This window comes from Bos indicus, chromosome 28 (assembly GCF_029378745.1).
Source record: "Bos indicus isolate NIAB-ARS_2022 breed Sahiwal x Tharparkar chromosome 28, NIAB-ARS_B.indTharparkar_mat_pri_1.0, whole genome shotgun sequence".
In the NCBI taxonomy this organism is placed as follows: Eukaryota; Metazoa; Chordata; class Mammalia; order Artiodactyla; family Bovidae; genus Bos; species Bos indicus.
Window position 1 is genome coordinate 29,399,920 of NC_091787.1, and position 21,389 is coordinate 29,421,308.

The 21,389-nt window shown below is 40.2% G+C and overlaps 1 protein-coding gene across 2 annotated transcripts in view; it reads right to left on the reverse strand.

The window, feature by feature from the left end:
• Positions 1 to 21,389, reverse strand: part of CFAP70 (cilia and flagella associated protein 70) — an 82,259-nt gene that overhangs the window by 24,106 nt on the left and 36,764 nt on the right. For both annotated transcript variants that reach the window (XM_019953771.2, XM_070781927.1), the window contains exons 11-20: positions 19,605 to 19,775; positions 19,340 to 19,420; positions 16,926 to 17,017; positions 13,568 to 13,628; positions 13,064 to 13,258; positions 11,572 to 11,703; positions 6,512 to 6,637; positions 4,315 to 4,448; positions 4,087 to 4,202; positions 3,664 to 3,888 (exon numbers count right to left, since the gene is read on the reverse strand). In XM_019953771.2, coding sequence (XP_019809330.2) covers positions 3,664 to 3,888; positions 4,087 to 4,202; positions 4,315 to 4,448; positions 6,512 to 6,637; positions 11,572 to 11,703; positions 13,064 to 13,258; positions 13,568 to 13,628; positions 16,926 to 17,017; positions 19,340 to 19,420; positions 19,605 to 19,775 — 1,333 coding nt within the window. The remainder of the gene's footprint in view (positions 1 to 3,663; positions 3,889 to 4,086; positions 4,203 to 4,314; positions 4,449 to 6,511; positions 6,638 to 11,571; positions 11,704 to 13,063; positions 13,259 to 13,567; positions 13,629 to 16,925; positions 17,018 to 19,339; positions 19,421 to 19,604; positions 19,776 to 21,389) is intronic.

The window sequence follows — 21,389 nt, forward strand, 5'->3', positions numbered from 1 at the left end:
CTATGAAGACCTACAAGGCCTTCTAGAACTAACACCCAAAAAAAGATGTCCTTTTCATTATAGGGGACTGGAATGCAAAAGTAGGAAGTCAAGAAACACCTGAAGTAATAGGCAAATTTGGCCTTGGAGTACAGAATGAAGCAGGGCAAAGGCTAATAGAGTTCTGCCAAGAGAACACACTGGTCATAGCAAACACCCTCTTCCAACAACACAAGAGAAGACTCTACACATGGACATCACCAGATGGTCAATATTGAAATCAGATCGCTTATATTCTTTGCAGCCAAAGATGGAGAAGCTCTATACAGTCAGCAAGAACAAGACCGGGAGCTGACTGTGGCTCAGATCATGAACTCCTTATTGCCAAATTCAGACTTAATTGGAGAAAGTGGGGAAAACCACTAGACCATTCAGGTATGACCTAAATCAAATCGCTAACAATTATACAGTGGAAGTGAGAAATGGATTTAAGGGACGAGATCTGATAGACAGAGTGCCTGATGAACTATGGATGGAGGTTCGTGACGTTGTACAGGAGACAAGGAGCAAGACCATTCTGAAGAAAAAGAAATGAAAAAAGGAAAATGGCTGTCTGAGGAGGCCTTACAAATAGCTGAGGAAAGAAGAGAAGCCAAAAGCAAAGGAGAAAAGGAAAGATACACCCATTTGATTGCAGAGTTCCAAAGAATAGCAAGGAGAGATAAAAAAAAAAAAGCCTTCCTCAGTGATCAATGCAAAGAAATAGAGGAAAACAACAGAATGAGAAAGACCAGAGAATGAGAAAGATTAGAGATTCCAAGGGAACATTTCATGCAAAGATGGGCTCAATAAAGGACAGAAATGGTAGGGACCTAACAGAAGCCAAAGATATTAAGAAGAGGTGGCAAGAATACACAGAAGAACTGTACAAAAAGATCTTCATGACCCAGATAATCATGATGGTGTGATCACTCACCTAGAGCCAGACATCCTAAATGTGAAGTCAAGTGGGACTTAGGAAGCATCACTACGAACAAAGCTAGTGGAGGTGATAGAATTCCAGTTGGACTATTTCCAATCCTAAAAGATGATGCTGCGAAACTGCTGCCCTCAATATGCCAGCAAATTTGGAAAACTCAGCAGAGGCCACAGGACTGAAAAAGGTCAGTTTTCATTCCAATCCCAAAGGAAGGCAATGCCAAAGAATGCTCAAACTACCGCACAATTGCACTCATCTCACACGCTAGCAAAGTAATGCTCAAAATTCTACAAGCCAGGCTTCAGCAATACATAAACCGTGAACTTCCAGATGTTCAAGCTGGTTTTAGAAAAGCCAGAGGAACCAGAAATGAAATTGCCAACATCTGCTGGATCATCGAAAAAGCAAGAGAGTTCCAGAAAAACATCTATTTCTGCTTTATTGACTATGCCAAAGTCTTTGACTGTGTGGATCACAATAAACTGTGGAAAATTCTGAAAGAGATGGGACTACCAGACCACCTGACCTGCCTCTTGAGAAACCTATATGCAGGTCAGGAAGCAACAGTTAGAATTGGAACAACAGACTGGTTCCAAATAGGAAAAGGAGTACGTCAAGGCTGTATATTGTCACCCTGCTTATTTAACTTATATGCAGAGTACATCATGAGAAAAACTGGGCTGGATGAAGCACAAGCTGGAATCAAGATTGCCAGGAAAAATATCAATAACCTCAGATATGCAGATGACATCACCCTTATGGCAGAAAGTGAAGAAGAGCTAAAGAGTCTCTTGATGAACGTGAAAGAGGAGAGTGAAAAAGCTGGCTTAAAGCTCAACATTCAGAAAACGAAGATCAAGGCACCCGTTCCCATCACTTCATGGCAAATAGATGGGGAAACAGTGGAAACAGTGGCAGACTTTATTTTCTTGGGCTCCAAAATCACTGCAGATGGTGACTACACCCATGAAATAAAAAGACACTTACTCCTTGGAAGGAAAGTTATGACCAACCTAGATAGCGTATTAAAAAGCAGAGACATTACTTTGCCAACAAAGGTCTGTCTAGTCAAGGCTATGGTTTTTCTAGCAGTCATATACGGATGTGAGAGTTGGACTATAAAGAAAGCTGAGCGCCGAAGAATTGATGCTTTTGAACTGTGGTGTTGGAGAAGACTCTTGAGAGTCCCTTGGACTGCAAGGAGATCCTAGCAATCCAACCTAAAGGAAATAGGTCCTGAATGTTCATTGGAAGGACTGATGCTGAAGCTGAAACTCTAATACTTTGGCCACCTGATGTGAAGAGCTGACTCATGAAAAGACCCCGATGCTGGGAAAGACTGAAGGCAGGAGAAGAAGGGGACGACAGAGGATGAGATGGTTGGATGGCATCACTGACTCAACTGACATGGGTTTGGGTGGACTCCGGGAGTTGGTGATGGACAGGGAGGCCTGGCGTGCTGCAGTCATGGAGTCGCAGAGTCGGACATGACTGAGTGATTGAGCTGACTGACTAACTGAAGTGCAAAAAGTCAGACAAAAAACCAGTATATGCTGTGTAATTCTTCTTAATTCTAAAATTGGGACATCCCCAGTGGTTAAGAATCTGCCTGCCAATGCAGAGGACACAGGTTGGATCCCTGGTCTGGGAAGATCCCACATTCGGCGAAGCAGCTGGGCCTGTGATCCACAGCTAAGCCCATACCCCTAGAGCCCTTGCTCTGCAATGAGAGAGGCCACCACAATGAGAAGCCCACACACCACGGCAAAGAGCAGTTGTCCCCACTCGCTGTAACTAGAGAAGGCTTGCACACATTAATGAAGACCCAGGGCAGCCGTAAATAAATAAGTAAAAGTCTAACATATGCAAACTCATCCATAGTAACAGAAAGTTGATTGGTGGTTATATGGAAACAGGGGCAAGAGAAAGAGATTACAGTCTACAGCCACACCACCCTGAATGTGCCAGATCTCATCTGATCAGGGTCAGGCCTGTTGAGTACTTGGATGGGAGAAAGAGATTACAAATGGGCACAAAGAAAGTTTTGGAGTTTTCAGATATGTTCATTATATTAACTGTGGTGATGTTTCCATGGATGTGTTCACGTGTCAAAACTTTTCAAATTGTACACATTAAATATGTGCAGTTTATGAAATATTCATTATACCCTAAACTGTTGAAAATACATGTACACAAAATAACAATTTTGTGTTAATAAGTGTAATAACTTATAAACAAAATAACATATGCAAGAAACATACAAAAACACACAACTTAAACACATTAGAATGATTTCCTTAAGTGGAGGAAAGGAGAATGTCAGTGAAAAACAGGGAAAAAAAGTGATTAAATAAATTTAAAAATTTTACAATCACAAGACTGAGACTTTAGATCCTGGGGAAGTGAGTGAGGGGGAAAAGAATCTGCTAAAATGATACCCCTTTTAGGGATACATAGAGATGTTAAATTCTCAAAAATTTTAAGTCTCAAAAAATTGACAAGCAACAACAGTAGAAATTTCCGACTTTCAGTCACATGAATGAGGAAATGTTTAGAAGGACTGTTGCCTGGTAGCCCTGGAACAACTCAAAACTCCACTTTCTCATTCATTTCACAACTATTTACTGAGTACCTACTATGTGCCAGAGCCTACTCATGAGGCCAGTAATTTTTCCAATAGCCACACACCATCTCCCTGGTCCTACCTGTGGGGGCTTCCACTTTGAGGGCTGCTGTAGAAGAAACATTGGTAACTCCCCAAGGACCTAAGCTGGATTCTGCTTTCCCTCCTTCTTCAACATACTCTATAGTACCGGTGCTCTTCTGCTTCGTGACTTGTGCCTGAAGAACTCGTGCCTGAAGCTGTTTGGAGGCTTCATGAAATGCCATTTCCATTCGAATATCATTATTTTGAATTTCATAGTATAAGCCTGAATAAAAAAAGACGTTGAAACAAAGGTGACTAATTTCCCACTATCAAATACTGAAGAATGACAACATTTCATTTAAATTTCCCACACTTCTACCAAAGTTTAAGAATTACATGATGAGCCATTAAAGAATGGAAGGAGAAAGGAAAAATCTTCTAATGAAAGAAGATACATTTGTATCATAGGAAAGTATCAAACCAAGTAAAGTCCAGGCTACAACATTGGTCGGTTCCAAGCAAGTAGCATCTTCAAAGAAAACTTCTGCCTGCTCATAGTTCTCCATCAGGACAGCCAGGACACCACACAGCAACAAGCTGAGAAGAGACCACCAGCATGATTGACCACATGGCCCATGTCACAGGAACCAGGGCAAACGCACACAGAAGCTTATCTGCTCCTACTCATTCCTCTCCCTTCCAACCATACCTCTGGATATGATTCTGGTTCAGGGAAAGGGCTTTTCGAAAACACTCCTGTGCTTTGATATTGTCTTCAGTTAGGAGGCAGAAAGCACCATAGTCCAGCCAGTGCTCCAGGTTCTGGGGCTCACGAACTAACCTCTGCCACATGAAACATCAGGAGGACCAAGGTTACCGTGACACTATGCTACATCCTTCATGCACATAACATCACATAGCAAGCACTCCAGAAATACTATAAGCTCTATGAAATTAGAAATATAACTTCTTTTTTGCTTACCATTAAATTCTGAATGCCCAGAACAGTCACTTGTCTGGCTTATATTATGTGGTCAATTAATATTTATTGAAATAATGTAAAAAATGAATCCTCAAAAAAAAATGAATCCTCAATTCATTGCTTTCTAGTATCAGTGTTTTGGTCACCATATGCTCATCCAATTACTTGGGAACCAAAAGGTTCATTTTATGTTTCATTTTAAAAATTTACATATAATCACTTCTGTCACAGTCTTGAGGAGGCAAATATCAGCTTATCCACAAATATGTAATAATAAAAGCAACTTATAATGAGTGAAAACTATAAAACATTGCTGAAAGAAATTAAAAAGAAGAGAGATAAACAAATGAAAACACATCGCATGTTCACAGATTAGATTAAAAGACTTAATACTGTGAAAAGCAATATATAGACTCAATGCAATGTCTATCAAAATCCCAATGATATTTTTTTGCAGAAACATAAAAGCCCATTCCAAAATTCATATGGAATCTTAAGGATCCTGAATATCCAAAATGATCTTTAAAAAGAACAAAACGAGAAAACTCACACTTCCTGATTTCAGAACTTAACAAAGTTACAATAATCAGTCTGGTACTGGTATAAAGACAGACATATAAGCCAAGGGAATAGAATGGAGAGCCCAGAAATAAATCCTAACATATATGGTCAAATGACTTTTGACAAAGGTGTCAAGACCATTCGGTAGGAAAAGGACAATCTTTTAAGCAAACTATGCTAGGAAAACGGAGTATCCACATGCAGAGAATGAAGCTGAACCCTTACCTAACACCATATACAAAAAAATAATTCAAGTGAATCAAAGACCTAAATGTAATATCTAAAACTATAAAATTCTCCTAAGAAAACACAGGGCAACAGTTTCACAACTGGATGTGACAATCTTCCTCCAGCTATGTTCCCATTAAGTGCATGTTTCTCCCTCTCCCTACACTGGGACATTTGTACCAGAGGAAGGGTGTGTGAAGCAAGTTGCGCCCTGTGCATATAGCTGTAACAATGGCTGCTTATGTAGCCATCTGTGGCTCTTCTCAGATGCAGCCCAGGTTAGACTTTTTTTTCCTGGTTGTGGCCCCCAGATCCAGTGCCATGCTGTGGTGTGGTCTGAGTGGGGCTGGAGCACTGGCTTGGCTTGGGCCCAGATGCATGGTAAGGTGGCCGTGAGGAATGTGCCAGCCTGTAGGGCAGATCTCGCTCTGCCCTGCCTCAGGGGCAAGCCAGGACACTTGCATTCTTCATAAACGGAGCCCAGGCTTCTCCAGCCTTTCTGTTTGTCCCAGCAGTCAGTCCTCCAACCCGCAAAGGCGCCCTGTCTTCTCTACACAGTAATCCAGGACTGGGACACCCAGTCTGCAGCTTGACTCACTTACCCCTCAGTGTGAATATTCACCACTGCACCCTCCCTTCTCCTCTGAGTCCCCTCCTAGGGACACAGGTCCCAACCAGCTCACTTTTCTTCCCTTTCAGCTAAATTATGCGTGTATCTTTCTTACAGCCTTGCTTGTACACGAGTCCTTCTGTCAGCTTCCAGTGAGAATTGTTCCACATGTAGGTATATTTTTAACATGCTTAAGGCAAGGAGGTGACCTCCATGTCCCCTTACTCTGCCATCTTTATTTCTGCCTCTCGAGGTTCATTTTCTGCATATGGATAACCAACTGTTCTAACACAATTTTTTGAAAAGCCTATCCTTTCGGCATTGAATTTTTAAATTTGTAAACAACTTTGTCAAAAATATAATGGCTCTGTTTCTGTGGACCTATTTTTGGACTCTGTTTTATTGATCTATGTGTCCATCTTTTCACCAACAAGGCTGGATTTCAAACAATCAAACACTCCTATGTATTATACCCATATTATACAATTAGCAGTAGCAACAACCACCAGAAAGATGTTTAATTACCTCTTCATAGTACACTGTTGCCATTTCATAGTTCTCATTGACTTCTGCTTCAAATGCAAAGAGTCGAAGCTGTTCACTGCTAGTATAAATGGCTGGAGGGGTGCCTTGGACATCATCTGGCATGGTCTTGTCAGCATCAAGATGACAGGTAGACAAAATGAAGCAATTATAAGCAGAGAAGTTTTATAAGAATAAACCAGATATGAGGCTCTAGTTATGATGTCTAAAATGATATTGAGGTTTCTCACAGTCTTGCCAGTACAGTAACAGAGTGAGTGTGAACCAACAGATAAATATCGAGGGTGAAATAGAATCTCAGGTATCTGAACACCAACAGTCTGAGCTCATGGAAGTGAGTAAAAATTATTTATAGCAGAACAGCTCTCCTCAAGGCTGGGCAGTCAGCATCCCTAAGTCACTTCTAACCCCAAATAGCTTCTTTCTTTTTCTCTAGTGTACAGAAATATAATCATTTTTTAGGGGTCATGATATGAAAAGGTTGGCAAGAAGTACCTAGAATCTTCAAATATCGAGAAAACAAATCTTTGGCAGCTACATCTATATTTTCAATGGGATAGATAGACAGATTCTACCAAGGAGACATTTTAGACATAGCCAGAAAGGTAGAAGGAAAAATAACATATCCTTTATACCCAGATAGGAAACAGGAGGTCTAATAAGCAATCTCTTGGGCCAGAGGCCAGGGGCAGGGAAGACCCCTCCCCCGATTTCTTAACCAGAAATAAAACTTCTATCGTTGACTTTAACAAGGAGAGTTACTAAGGAATGTGAAGAGTGAAGCTCAGTTTGAGATGGGCCAAAGAGAGCTTCTGATCATTGTTAATGCCTCTGTACTCCGTTCTTTCTAATTCTGAGCTCCAAATCCCTATAGCAACACACTCCTATGCCCAAACCAGAAATATTTTACCTCTAATATCCACTCCCCATACCCACATTACAAGCCTTCTGTCTTCTTGTCATTTAGTCCCCTTAAAACTGCTCTCTGACTTCCAATACACCTATAATTTCCCAAATGGATAAGCCTGGACCTCATGATTATCTACTCATACTGCTCTCTCACCAGCACACTCAAGTCCTGGGCATCCTTGTCCTTTTCCTGCACTTGCTCAGACAACTCCCAAATCAAAACAATCCCACAATCTGACTTCTTCCTTCTTAGGCAGAAGCTGCTAATTGAGCCTGAAGAAAACTGCATATGGTCTTAGCTGAAGACTTTACTACTCTCAACAATCTATGTATCTGTCCTTGTTCAGCAACATTTTCCATTATGCTAGGCAGTATCTAAATTTTCTTCTCTTCAAACTACATTCAACACTTACTCCTTTTACTTTCAGTAAAGATGTTACTTCACAGAGGAAATAGAAATTATTAGGCAAAAAAAAAAAAATCCTTCAACTTTTGAATCCCACAACCAAATTGTTTCTCTTTTTTCTAAGATTTATTTAATTTTTTGGCTGTGGTGGGTCTTTGTTGGTGCATGTGGGCTTCCTCTAGTCGCAGAGAGCGGGGGCTACTCTCCATTGCGGTGTGTGAGCTTCTCATCGGTGGCTTCTCTTGTTGCAGAGCACAGGCTCTAGGCACACAGGCCTTCAGCAGCTGCAGCGCATGGGCTCAGCAGTTGTGGCTCTCGGGGTCTAGAGCGTGGGCTCAGTAGCTGTGGTGCACAGGCTTAGTTGGTCCACAGCATGTGCAATCTCCCCAGAGCAGGGATCAAACCAGCATCCCTTGCATTGCAAGGCAGATTCTTAACCACTTAACCACCAGTGCTCAAGAAGGGAAGCCCCTAAACTGTTTATTCCTGCATCCATTGTATGTCTTTGCTTTCAACCTCAGAGGAAGAGGTATCACATCCTTCTCTGTTTTGAGGCTAATCCTTACATCTAAATTCTTGATCCTTTTCCATTTGTATATCCCAAGTTTGCCATTGATTGTCCTCTCTTTCCCCTCAACTTTGAACTTCTCCCAATCTACTGACTCCTTTTCCTAAACCTGAGGACATTCTAAAGACTTTTCCATCTTAAAAAGAAAATCTCTAATTTCTAGCTACTACTTTCCTACTCCTTCCTTTTATCTTCCAACTTCTTGAATGTTTATCCACCTGCTTTCTAATCACTCATTTACTCCTCAATTCACTATAACTTGGATCTACTTCATTAGACCAATGAAACCGCTATGAAAAGGTTAACAACAGCCTCTTTATTGCTAAATTCAAAAAAATCTTTTCAGACTTTCTCTTTTCTCCCTAGCTATATGAACATATAACTGGCATCAGTTCAGTTCAGTTGCTCAGTCGTGTCCAACTCTGTGCGACCCCATGAACCGCAGCACGTCAGGCCTCCCTGTCCATCACCAACTCCCAGAACCCACCCAAACCCATGTCCATTGAGTCGGTGATGCCATCCAACCATCTCATCCTCTGTCATCCCCTTCTCCTCCTGCCCTCAATCTTTCCCAGCATCAAATGGGTCAGCTCTTTGCATCAGGGGACCAAAGTATTGGAGTTTCAGCTTCAACATCAGTCCTTCCAATGAACATCCAGGACTGATCTCCTTTAGGATGGACCGGTTGGATCTCCTTGCAGTCCAAGGGACTCTCAAGAGTCTTTTCCAACACCACAGTTCAAAAGCATCAATTCTTTGGCGCTCAGCTTTCTTCACAGTCCAAGTCTCACATTCATATATGATGACTGGAAAAACAATAGCCTTGACTAGATGGACCTTTGTTGACAAAGTAATATCTCTGCTTTTTAATATGCTGTCTAGGTTGGTCATAACTTTCCTTCCAAGGAGTAAGCATATTTTAATTTCATGGCTGCAATCACCATCTACAGTCATTTTGGAGCCCCCCAATATAAAGTCTGCCACTGTTTCCCCATCTATTTGCCATGAAGTGATGGGACTGGATGCCATGATCTTAGTTTTCTGAATGTTGAGTTTTAAGCCAACTTTTCACTCTCTTTCACTTTCATCAAGAGGCTCTTTAGTTCTTCTTTGCTTTCTGCCATAAGGGTGGTGTCATCTGCATATCTGAGGTTATTGATATTTCTCCCGGAAATCTTGATTCCAGCTTGTGCCTCTTCCAGCCCAGCATTTCTCATGAGGTACTCTGCATATAAGTTAAATAAGCAGGGTGACAATATACAGCCTTGACGTACTCCTTTTCCTATTTGAAACCAGTCTGTTGTTCCATGTCCAGTTCTAACTGTTGCTTCCTGATCTGCATATAGGTTTCTCAAGAGGCAGGTCAGGTGGTCTGGTATTCCCATCTGTTGAAGAATTTTCCACAGTTTATTATGATCCACACAGTCAAAGGCTTTGGCATAGTCAATAAAGCAGAAAGAGATGTTTTTCTGGAACTCTCTTGCTTTTCTGATGATCCAGTGGATGTTGGCAATCTCATTTCTGGTTCCTCTGCCTTTTCTAGAACTAGCTTGAACATCTGGAAGTTCACAGTTCACATATCGCTGAAGTCTGGTTTGGAGAATTTTGAGCATTACTTTCCTAGTGTGTGAGATGAGTGCAATTGTGTGGTAGTTTGAGCATTCTTTGGCATTGCCTTTCTTTGGGATTGGAATGAAAACTGACCTTTTCCAGTCCTGTGGCCTCTGCTGAGTTTTCCAAATTTGCTGGCATATTGAGTGCAGCACTTTCAGAACATCATCTTTCAGGATTTGAAATAGCTCAACTGGAATTCCATCACCTCCACTAGCTTTGTTTGTAGTGATGCTTCCTAAGTTCCACTTGACTTCACATTCCAGGATGTCTGGCTCTAGGTCAATGATCACACCATCGTGATTATCTGGGTCATGAAGATCTATTTTGTACAGTTTTTCTGTGTATTCTTGTCACCTTTTCTTAACATCTTCTGCTTCTGTTAGGTCCATACCATTTCTGTCTTTTATTGAGCCCATCTTTGCATGAAATGTTCCCTTGGTATCTCTAATTTTCTTGAAGAGATCTCTAGTCTTTCCCATTCTATTGTTTTCCTCTATTTCTTTGCATTGATTGCTGAAGGAAGGCTTTATCTCTTTGCTATTTGGAATTCTGCAATCAAATGGGTGTATCGTTCTTTTTCTCCTTTGCTTTTCACTTCTCTTCTTTTCACAGCTATTTGTAAGGCCTCCTCAGACAGCCATTTTCCTTTTTTCATTTCTTTTTCTTTGGGATGGTCTCGATCCCTGTCTCCTGCACAATGTCATGAACCTCTGTCCATAGTTCATCAGGCACACTATCAAATCTAGTCCCTTATATCTATTTCTCACTTCTGCTGTATAGTCATAAGGGATTTGCTTTAGGTCATACCTGAATGGTCTAGTGGTTTTCCCCACTTTCTTCCATTTAAGTCTGAATTTGGCAATAAGGAGTTCATGATCTGAGCCACGGTCAGCTCCTGGCTGACTATATAGAGCTTCTCCATCTTTGGCTGCAAAGAATATAACCAATCTGATTTCTATATTGACCATCTGGTGATGTCCATGTGTAGAGTCTTCTCTTGTGTTGTTGTAAGAGGGTGTTTGCTATGACCAGTGTGTTCTCTTGGTAGAACTCTATTAGTCTTTGCCCTGCTTCATTCCATATTCCAAGGCCAAATTTGCCTATTACTCCAGGTGCTTCTTGACTTCCTACTTTTGCATTCCAGTCCCCTATAATGAAAAGGACATCTTTTTTGGGTGTTAGTTCTAGAAGGTCTTGTAGGTGTTCATAGAACTGTTCACCTTCAGCTTCTTCAGTGTTACTGGTCGGGGCATAGAGTTGGATTTCCGTGACATTGAATGGTTTGCCTTGGAAATGAAGAGAGATCATTCTGTAGTTTCTGAGATTGCATGAAAGAGGATACCCCCTTATTTTTCCAAAAATTAGTCTTATAAGTTAGGCAGTTTCTCATTCATCTTTGTGTTTTCAATGCCTAGCACAGAGCAGCTACCCCAATAAATGTCTGTGGAGTTAAGGAAGAAAAGAGGCAAGAAGAAAGGAATTATTTAGAGGAGACCCTGATGACCTACAGAGAAAAGGAAGAGTGCTTAGTTCTAAGGCACCTACCTGGTTTAAGGCCACATGCATCTGATCCACCAAGAAAACATACAGCTCACTGATAAATTTCTGCAGCTCCTCTTGGCTTTCGAATGATGTTGTCTTCAAGTACTTCTCTCTCACAATCTTTACCACAGCATGCTGCAAGAGACACGCATCACCATGTGATAACACAGTTCAGCAGCATGCTAACAGCACAGACCTCCCTTGAGCTTCTGATCTAAGGCTCATCAGAAATCCAGAAGGTGAAATGATTTTCCTTGGTGACTGCTAGACCGTTGGCTCTCTGATTTTCCCCCAATCAACATACTTTGCATGACATCAAAGTATGTATTCATGACATCATTCTTTTCTTGACATTACCATCATCATCAATATGGTCAATACAGGATTCACACTTTGCAAAGAGAGTCACAAAGACAAAGAAAACCTTAGCATTATGTTTATGCATCATGTTTTTCATAGTGGCAACATGATTCAAGGGAGAAAAGGAGAAAGGCCTGATTTGAGAGACTGAACAATGGAATCCTGGTTCTAATCCTGCCACTGTACAACCTCATAAATTATTTTACATTTGGTATTTCGGTTTCCTCATTTATTAAATGGATATGTACTTCTGGTATTCCTATCTTACTTCAAAAGAGGATTGAGAGGCCAAAGAGAAATAACAGGTGAAGAAGGACATCCAGCTAGTAATAGTAGAACCAGGAATCAAACTGAGATGTGCCTATGCCACCTGAGAATGGCCTCTTGTCTCCATGGGTATCCGTTGCTTTTCACTTTATTATTTCCACATACTTTCTTTGTATCTGTTTGGTACAGTTTAGGGCACATAGTAAATGTACATACAAAGGCAATGCAGTCTAGCAAATAAGAATGTTGAGTCTGGAGCCAGATTGCCTGAATGTACATCCCATCTTTGACCTTTACTAGCTCTGTAATCTTAGGCAAATTATTTAATCAACTAAATACTGCAATTCTCTATCTATAAAATGAGGAGTACCTTTCTCTTATAGTTGTTGTGAGGATTAAATTAGTAAAATATGGAATATTTAAAAATTCGTCTGTATACAACAAATACTCAATAAATGTTAGCCATTATTATTTGGGAAATTATTGTTAAGTAAATACTTCTCAAATCTTAGTGATTCTATGGGCTGGAAAAGGTTTGCAATGGGAAACAGAAAATTGTCATGGAATCAACACCAGGTACAGAGTGTCTGCCTGCTAATGCAACACGAAATCTGGCCCCAAATCTGGCCTAACTTCAAGTGAGGAATTAGTTTATTACAAGCTTACACTCAGTATGGATACTGAACCATACCAAGACTATACAGGAGTGGAAGAATGTCTCTAGACATTCCATCATGGAGGACATAGGTCTTTGTATCAGTAGCAAGAAAGGTAGAGCATAGCTGAACATCACTGGAAAAGAAATGATAACTACATATGCAGATAAGATGCTTCATAAAAATCCACGGTTTAATAAATTAATATTTACCTTGAGTTGTTCTTTGAAAGCAAAGTATTTTCCAGAGCAATTAAGTTCATAGTTGAGCTGGCACTTCTGCTCCTCCAGGGTTTCACTGTCTATATCATTACCAGTCTTGACTACTTGTTTCCCAAACATATTGTGATATTCATTCAGAATGGCTCTAGAAATGTTCTTGATCTGCTTGTGGTAGTCACTCACCGCCTAGAAAAATACAAAGTGTCTGGTAAAGGGGCCTCAAAGAGGTCAAGACATGGAAGGAAAGTCTGAAACTGGACTGGGTTTTACATTCAGTAATACTTTAGGTATAAATTGCCCTTTTCTTCCCATCTCAGAAACCATCAGCCAAAGATTAAACACTGTATGTTTAATCTGGTCAGATAGAAGCATGAGGGAAAATATGTGAAGCTACAATTTCTCACCCCTTCTGGAAAACACACCGAAGAGCCCAAGCTCTATTTTCAAGTGGGTGCACTCAACATCTCAGAGTTTCACCTTGGCTTTGGCACTTACCTTCTGAGCTCCTCCTGTCCTACGGGTAAGAGGTGGCCTTGGAGGAATCATTTCCTTGACCCTGTATCAGAAAAAAAACACAAAAACTTTCTTATATCCAGATGTATGTTCTTTTATTTCCCAGCGCCAAAGGTCTGGGTGAGGGATATCAAAGGTCAGTTGCCCATCACACTGGACCACTATGCTATTATCTCATGTAAGAACCTAGATGTGAACTTCAGAACAGCATATAACTGTGAATTAGGAAGGAAGGTAGGAAACCACTAAATAGCTACCTGGAAAGTAGCTAAGTTGCACTTCTGGCTAATTTGAGGCCAGGCTTTACCCTTATTCATTTTTTTAAAATCTCTTGTACACAAGAAACTACATAACTCAGGCATTAGAAAGAAATGGGTGTTTCGACTTTAGTAGCTTTATGTAGCTACTAACAGTAGCTGTTATGACTTTTGGTAGAGTCTCTGAAAGCACAAAGCTTTGGAAATATAAATGGTACAAGCAAGTGAAAGCTTTTCTTTCCTCTTCAGTAGGAAAAGTTGATGCTTTCGAACTGTGATGCTGGAGAGGACTCTTGAGAGTCTGTTGGACTGCAAGGAGATCAAATCAGTCAATCCTAAAAGGAATCAATCCTAAATATTCATTGGAAGGACTGATGCTAAAGCTGAAGCTCCAATACAGTGACCACCCAATGTGAAGAACTGACTCATTTGAAAAGACCCTGATGCTGGAAAAGATTGAAGGCAGGAGGAGAAGGTGGCAACAGAGGACGAGATGGTTGGATGGCATCACCGACTCAATGGTCATGAGTTCGAGCAAACTCTGGGAGATAATGAAAGACAGGGAAGCCTGATGTGCTACAGTCCATGGGGCTGTAAAAAGTCAGACACAACTGAGTGACTGAATAACAATAAGGATAAAAAGTATACTCTTGGTCATAATTTATAAGACTGCATTAAGCTACAGTAAAGACATTAAACTTTACAGTGGAAAAAAAAACTTTACAGTGAATAAGAAAATACATTTTATCACTGTTAAACTACTTACACCAAAACTTTTACCTTCCATTTCCAGGAGTTCTTACAAGAACCCAAAAGAAATCAGGGGCTTCCCTGATGGCTCACTTGGTAATGAATCCACTTGCAATGTGGGAGACCTGGGTTCAATCCCTGGGTTGGGAAGATCCCCTGGAGGAGGGCATGGCAACTCATTCCAGTATTCTTGCCTGGAGAATCCCCATGGACAGAGGAGCCTGGCAGGCTACAGTCCATGGGGTTGAAAAGAGTCGGACACGACTGAGTGACTGAGCATACAGACAAACGGAATTATAGTTCTTCCTTCTAAGAGTTTCAGATTCCTACTTAGGTATACTATACTGTCTTGAAATTTACCAAAAAATTCACAAATCCAATTTTTCTTTCTGATCAGATCAGTCGCTCAGTCGTGTCGGACTCTGCAACCCCATGAATTGCAGCATGCCAGGCCTCCCTGTGCATCACCAACTCCCGGAGTTCACTGAGACTCACGTCCATCGAGTCAGTGATGCCATCCAGCCATCTCATCCTCTGTCGTCCCCTTCTCCTCCTGCCCACAATCCCTCCCAGCATCAGAGTCTTTTCCAATGAGTCAGCTCTTCGCATGAGAATTCCCTGGTGGTCCAGTGGTTAAGACTTGGTGCTTTCACTGCAGTGGCCCAGGTTCAATCCTTGGTTGGGGAACTAAGATCTCGCAAGCTATGTGGCATGGCCAAAAAGAAAAGTGAGAATAGGTTCTATGTAATTGTAGACCTTGCTCATAACTCTTAATTTTAATTTTATCTATGTTACTAGATAATATATCCATATGATTCAAAATTTAAGAAATATGAACCAATATATAGTAAGTGGTCTCCTGCCAACCTTGTTTAGCCACCCAGTTTCCTTTCCAGAGACAATATTATTCATTCATTGAAAATATATATTGAGTGCCTATTATCCACCAGGCACTTTTCCAGGTGCCAGGGATAGAGTATTAAGCAAAGACAAAAATTCTTGCCCTCGTGGCACTTACATTTTAGTTGGGGGAAAAAAGGACAATAAATAAGATAAATATGTTAGTGATATGTTCCACACAGAAAAATAATACAAGAAGGCAGACAAACTATGTTGGGGGTTGGGAGTGGTGGAGATGGGGAGCATATTTCACCAGGGAAAGCTTCACTGAGATGATAATACTTGAGTATGACCTGATAGAAGTAAGGAAGCAAGTCATGTAGATATCTGGGGTGAAGGAAATTATAGGAAAAGCAAGCAGCAAGTGTAAAGGCCTTGCTGCAAGAGTATGCCTGGCATGTGTGAGCAATAACAAGAGGCCACTTTGGCTAGACAGAAAAAAATGAGGAGAAAATACATGCAGAGTACATAGCCAGCCCCTTGTAGGTCATATAGACTGACTTTTGCTCAGAGTATGATGGGAGTCACTGGTAGCTTCTGAAGAGAGGAGTTATATGAATTGATTTCCATTTTAATATAATCATTACAGAATGCTATAGTAAGAGTAAATTGCCCAAATGTGGTACATTCATAGAATGAAGTACTATTCAACAATAAGGAAATGAAATACTGATACACGCTGCATGCTGGATGAACCTTCACAGCATCATATTAGATGAAAGAAACCAGCCAACGAGGACCACATTGGTATATGCTTCCACTTAAATGAAATGTTCCAGAGTTGGCAAATTTATACAGACAAAAAGTAGATACGTGATTGCTTAGGCCTGGGGTGCAGGGTGTTGGTAGGGAAATGGCATGAGGATTGAGAGGAAATGTAGAGGGATTCCTCATATATATGGAGACATTATTCTCCATCTATCTATATAAAAAAGACAATAAAGGATACCATGAATAATTATACATCAATAAATTGGATAACCTTGATGAAACAGACAACTTCTTATCAACACAATCAAAGCACTGTGGTACAACGTAAGCATAGTTCTAAAAAATTACACATATTTATATGAGAGGAGTGTGTGTGTGTGTGTGTAATATAGAGACTTACAATAACTCCAGAAGGATAAATACCAAGGTGTTAAAAATGGTTATCATTGGGTGAGTAGAAAGAAATCTGGGTATTTTTAGATACTTTCTTGTTGATTTTTTTTTTCTTGCTGATCTTGAAATTTTCAATATTTTTGTAATTGGTATATATGGCTTTTTTTAAAAGAAGACAAAAGTAATGAAAAAAACTTCATTAAAAAAAAACACCCAGAAAACTGTCTGCTGCTTAACCCAAGAAAAATTACATTTATGTGGACAAAACGACTTAAAGGAAGTCACCTAAATTGTCTTGCAAAACAGGTATAAGAACCATCGGCACACACCTTCTGGCTAGTTCCTCTGGCATTCTCTTCGGAACCAAGGCTTTGTCCAGTTCAATCTCCAACACAATGTAAGTCCCTGCTTCTACATATTGCTGCAAAGACATTTTTCTCTAATTTATTCTTTCCAGGAAAATACATATTCATGAAAAAATTTTAGTACTATAATGCTCACAATATAAATGAGAAAATTGTATATTTAACTATATATAGTGTGATTATGCGGAGAAGGCAATGGCAACCCACTCCAGTACTCTTGCCTGGAAAATCCCATGGACGGAGGAGCCTGGTAGGCTGCAGTCCATGGGGTCGCTGAGGGTCGGACACAACTGAGTGACTTCACTTTCACTTTTTACTTTCCTGCATTGGAGAAGGAAATGGCAACCCACTCCAGTGTTCTTGCCTGGAGAATCCCAGGGACAGGGGAGCCTGGTGGGCTGCCATCTCTGGGGTCACGCAAAGTAGGACACGACTGAAGTGACTTAGCAAGCAAGCAAGCAAGTGTGATTACGACTTAAAATATTTTTTAGATAGAAAAATAACTGGAAAGAAAGATAGTAATGGGGGGGGGGCTTCCCTGGTGGTCCAGTGGTTAAGGATCCGACTGCCAATGCAGTGGGCATAGGTTTGACCCCAGGTCTGGAATGATCCCATATGCAGAAGGGCAACTAAGCCCATGCACCGTAATTACTGAGCCTGAGTACTGCAATGACTGGAGCCAGTGTGCCTAGAGCCCTTACTACACAACAAGAGAAGCCTCTGCAAGGAGAAGCCTGCACACCACAACGAAGAGAAACCCCAGCTTGCCATAACTAGAGAAAGCCCCAAGCACAGCCACGAACACCTAGGGCAGCCATAAGTAAATAAATAAATAAATATTTTTAAAAAATAGTGGCAGTGGTTATCTCTTGCAGAAAAAGGTTTTCAATTTTACTCTTGAAAACATCTACCCCAGCTGAAGTCTTGTTTAATTTGTTCAATATCATTCTTAAAATTCTTTTAAGTGAGTGTCATTCTATCTTCTAGCAAACATCTTTCAGGAGTCTTGCAGAAATAATATCATAACCTTCTGACATTCCCACCCACACCCTTCTAAGTACCATCTATCAACTTCAACCTAGGACATTTCTACCTAGATTTTTGCCAGCATCCTAAATATATCAGGTCCAAAACTGAACTTATCATTCCCCTATAATAACCACTATCTTTATTTTTCTCTAATGATTCTGTCATCTTTCCAGAAAGTGAGGCTTGAAACCCAAGTTAGCTTTAATTTTATTCCTCAACACCCAAAGCTTTCAAATTTCATACCTTGCCTCTGCGAGTTTTTTACTTTCTTTACTACAACCCTGTCCCTAGATTAAACTGTCATTAACACTCACCTGTACTATAGGAAAAACCTATACACCGACGTCTGAATCCCCTACCACAACTTCAGTCTCTTTTTTCTATATCCTGGCAAGAGTATTGCCCTGACACACTCATGAGGTATTATTTCTACATGACTTAAAAACTTAAATGTGCATTTCTGAGACAAGGCTTAACAGTCCCTCATCATCCACAGAATGAAACCCACACTTTTCAGCAAGCCTTTCAAAGCATTTCTAAACCCCAACTCAATCTCTCTCTTCTTTATCACCTCCTTCTAGAGCCATTACTTTCTTTTCATTTCTCTGTATCATGGTGGTGGTGGTGGTGGTGGTGTAGTCGTCAAGTCGTATCCGACTCTTGCAACCCCATGGACTGTAGCCTGCTAGGCTCCTCTGTTCATGGGATTCTCCAGGCAAGAATACTGGAGTGGGTTGTCATTTCTCTATATCATACACTGAATTAATTGACATACCCTGAGTTCTGCTACCTTCTTTGTGTCTTGACTCAAGTTATTCTCTGATCCTGAAATTCTTCTCCTTCCGTCTCCATTTGGCAGAGGGTTCTCTTTATCTTTCACTACTTGGCTTGGATGCCACCCCTTCCTGAAGACTTCTGAGACTGCCTCCTCTGACTCCTGAGCCCACACAGCGCTTTCATTTGTGCCTCTGCTACAGCGGTCATCAAGGGTCTGTCTCACACTTAGTTACATACCAATCTGTTTTGCCCACCAGAGTGTTGAGAGCATATGAATAAATGCTGTACATGATGTATCTCTACATCCCTAATAGGGCTTAATAAGCATAATTAATGAGACATGATTTTTTAATGCTAGGAAGGACCTTGAAATTAATCTGTTATCCACTCATTTTAGAGTCTCAACAAGACAAAGACATGACCTTACTCAAGGTCATAAGCTAGTCATGGCAAATATGGGATGGTTACTCAGAAAATGAATTTTCCTGAGCATTTTCCACTATATGATACAATCCTGCTTAGTAAAGGACTGATGGATTCAAACTTAATTTTCTAACTCTTCATGCAGTTACCTGTCCTTCTGGATTGTTGCAAAGGGAGGGTTCCATTTCCAAAGGAGTATCTGAGCTCTGAGATTTTATACTAGGTGCTTGCTGAAACAAAATAAGCACACATCAAAAATTCAATTCTTACATGGTCTCCACAACAGCAGGAGCAAGGACCATTATGTTGTATCAAAATGTCAATTAAAATGAAGCAATTCATCAAAATAGAAACCAATGCAAGCCTCTGGAAAGTAACAAAACCAGCAAAATCATCAACTTCTCGACAACCTACCACATCCCCAGGCCTAGGCTTTCCTTCCATATCCTTTTCTTTGACTGTTTTATCCTCTTTCAGGTTCTTAGAAACAACTGGTTTAGACACTGGAGAATTAATTCCGCCTACTTTATTATTCTGAATCAAATTATGGCCAGTATCCCGGAACAAGCTAAATAAACACTTGGTCTGAAAAGAAACAAACAAAAAATGTAATTACTCACAGGCAAATGAAACAAACTTAAAAAAAAAAAACAACTTTATATTGTTCTTATTGAGTTTTTAAAAATTTTACAATGTTGTGTTGGTTTCTGCCATATAACAACACAGATTAGCCATAATTATATACATGCCCCTTCCCTCCTTAGTCTCCTTCCTTCCCCCATCCCACCCCTCCAGGTCATCACGAGCACCAGACTAGGCTCCCTGTCCTACACAGCAACTTTTCACCAGCTATCCCTCCTACACCGGATGGCGTGTATATGCTGCTGCTGCTGCTGCTGCTGCCAAGTCACTTCCGTCGTGTCTGACTCTGTGCGACCCCGTAGGCTACTGTCCCCATTTCTCCCACTCCCTCCCTCCCCTGTGTTCACAAGACCATTCTCTACATCTGTGTCTCTTTTCCTTCCCTGCTGTTCATCAATATTATTTTTCTAGATTCCATATATATACATTAGTACAGTATATTGTTTTTCTCTTGCTGATTTCACTATGTATAAGGGTGGAGGAACTTCTGAGCACATTATTCTTTAACATCATTTAGTTTTCCAGATAATTTTAGTATAGTACAATCAGAGATAAATAGAAGCAAAAAAGCTTAATTGCCTTGCCATACAGGTTGAACTGATAAAACCATTCATAGAAAATTAGCTGCCTATCCTAGTTTTTAAACTAGGGTTTGAAATTTAAGAGAAATTTCAAACTCACTTGTTTTGGTTTCTCATAACTTGGTACCACAAAGTGTTTAAACTTTGACACATAGTTTCAGATTAACTTTAAGCGATAGAATTTATTTCTGTACAAGAAATATTATCTATCTAAAAACTACTGGCTTATCACTTATAGTTGGAAGAATAGTACAAGTTTAAAGTAAAACTATGCAAGGGGAAATTCAAACTATAGATAAATAACTAGAAAAGAATCTAAAAATAATCTTTATAATTAAACAACAAGGATGAATCTAAATGTAATTTATGATAAATGAAAGAAATAAGACTGCCCTCCCCCCAAAAAGCGGGGAGGAGCGGACAGAGGAGGGAGAGAAGGGTAACAGATGAGGATAATGGATATTTTCAGTTCATGATTGTGGTAATAGTTTCACATATGCAAACCTACATTAGAAGTTTTACATTGTACACTTTAGATATATGCAATTTATATGTCAGCTATACCTTAATAAACCTGCTAAAAATAGTATGGCAATATTAAAGAGAAATTATGAATACTAAATACTATTCACAACCCTGCCACCTCTACCATAATTGCTGTATTTCATATATTCTAAGATGCAGATTTTTCCAAATGTTAACATCTGGAAGAGAACATTTCATGTAAGAGGTATTACACAACATGCAGTCATTTATGTCTCCTTTCACTCAGCATAATGTTTTTGAGGCTTATCAATGTTACAGCATGTATCAGTAGTTCATTCCTTTTTAAAAACAGCTTTGTTGTTCTGTTGTCCATACAATTTACCCATTTAAAGTACAGTCAAAATTCCATGATTTGGGGGAGAAAAAAATCTGCTTTCCAGGTCTAAACAGCATCTTCCTATGAGAATCTGTTTTTCTGCTTGGTTGAAAC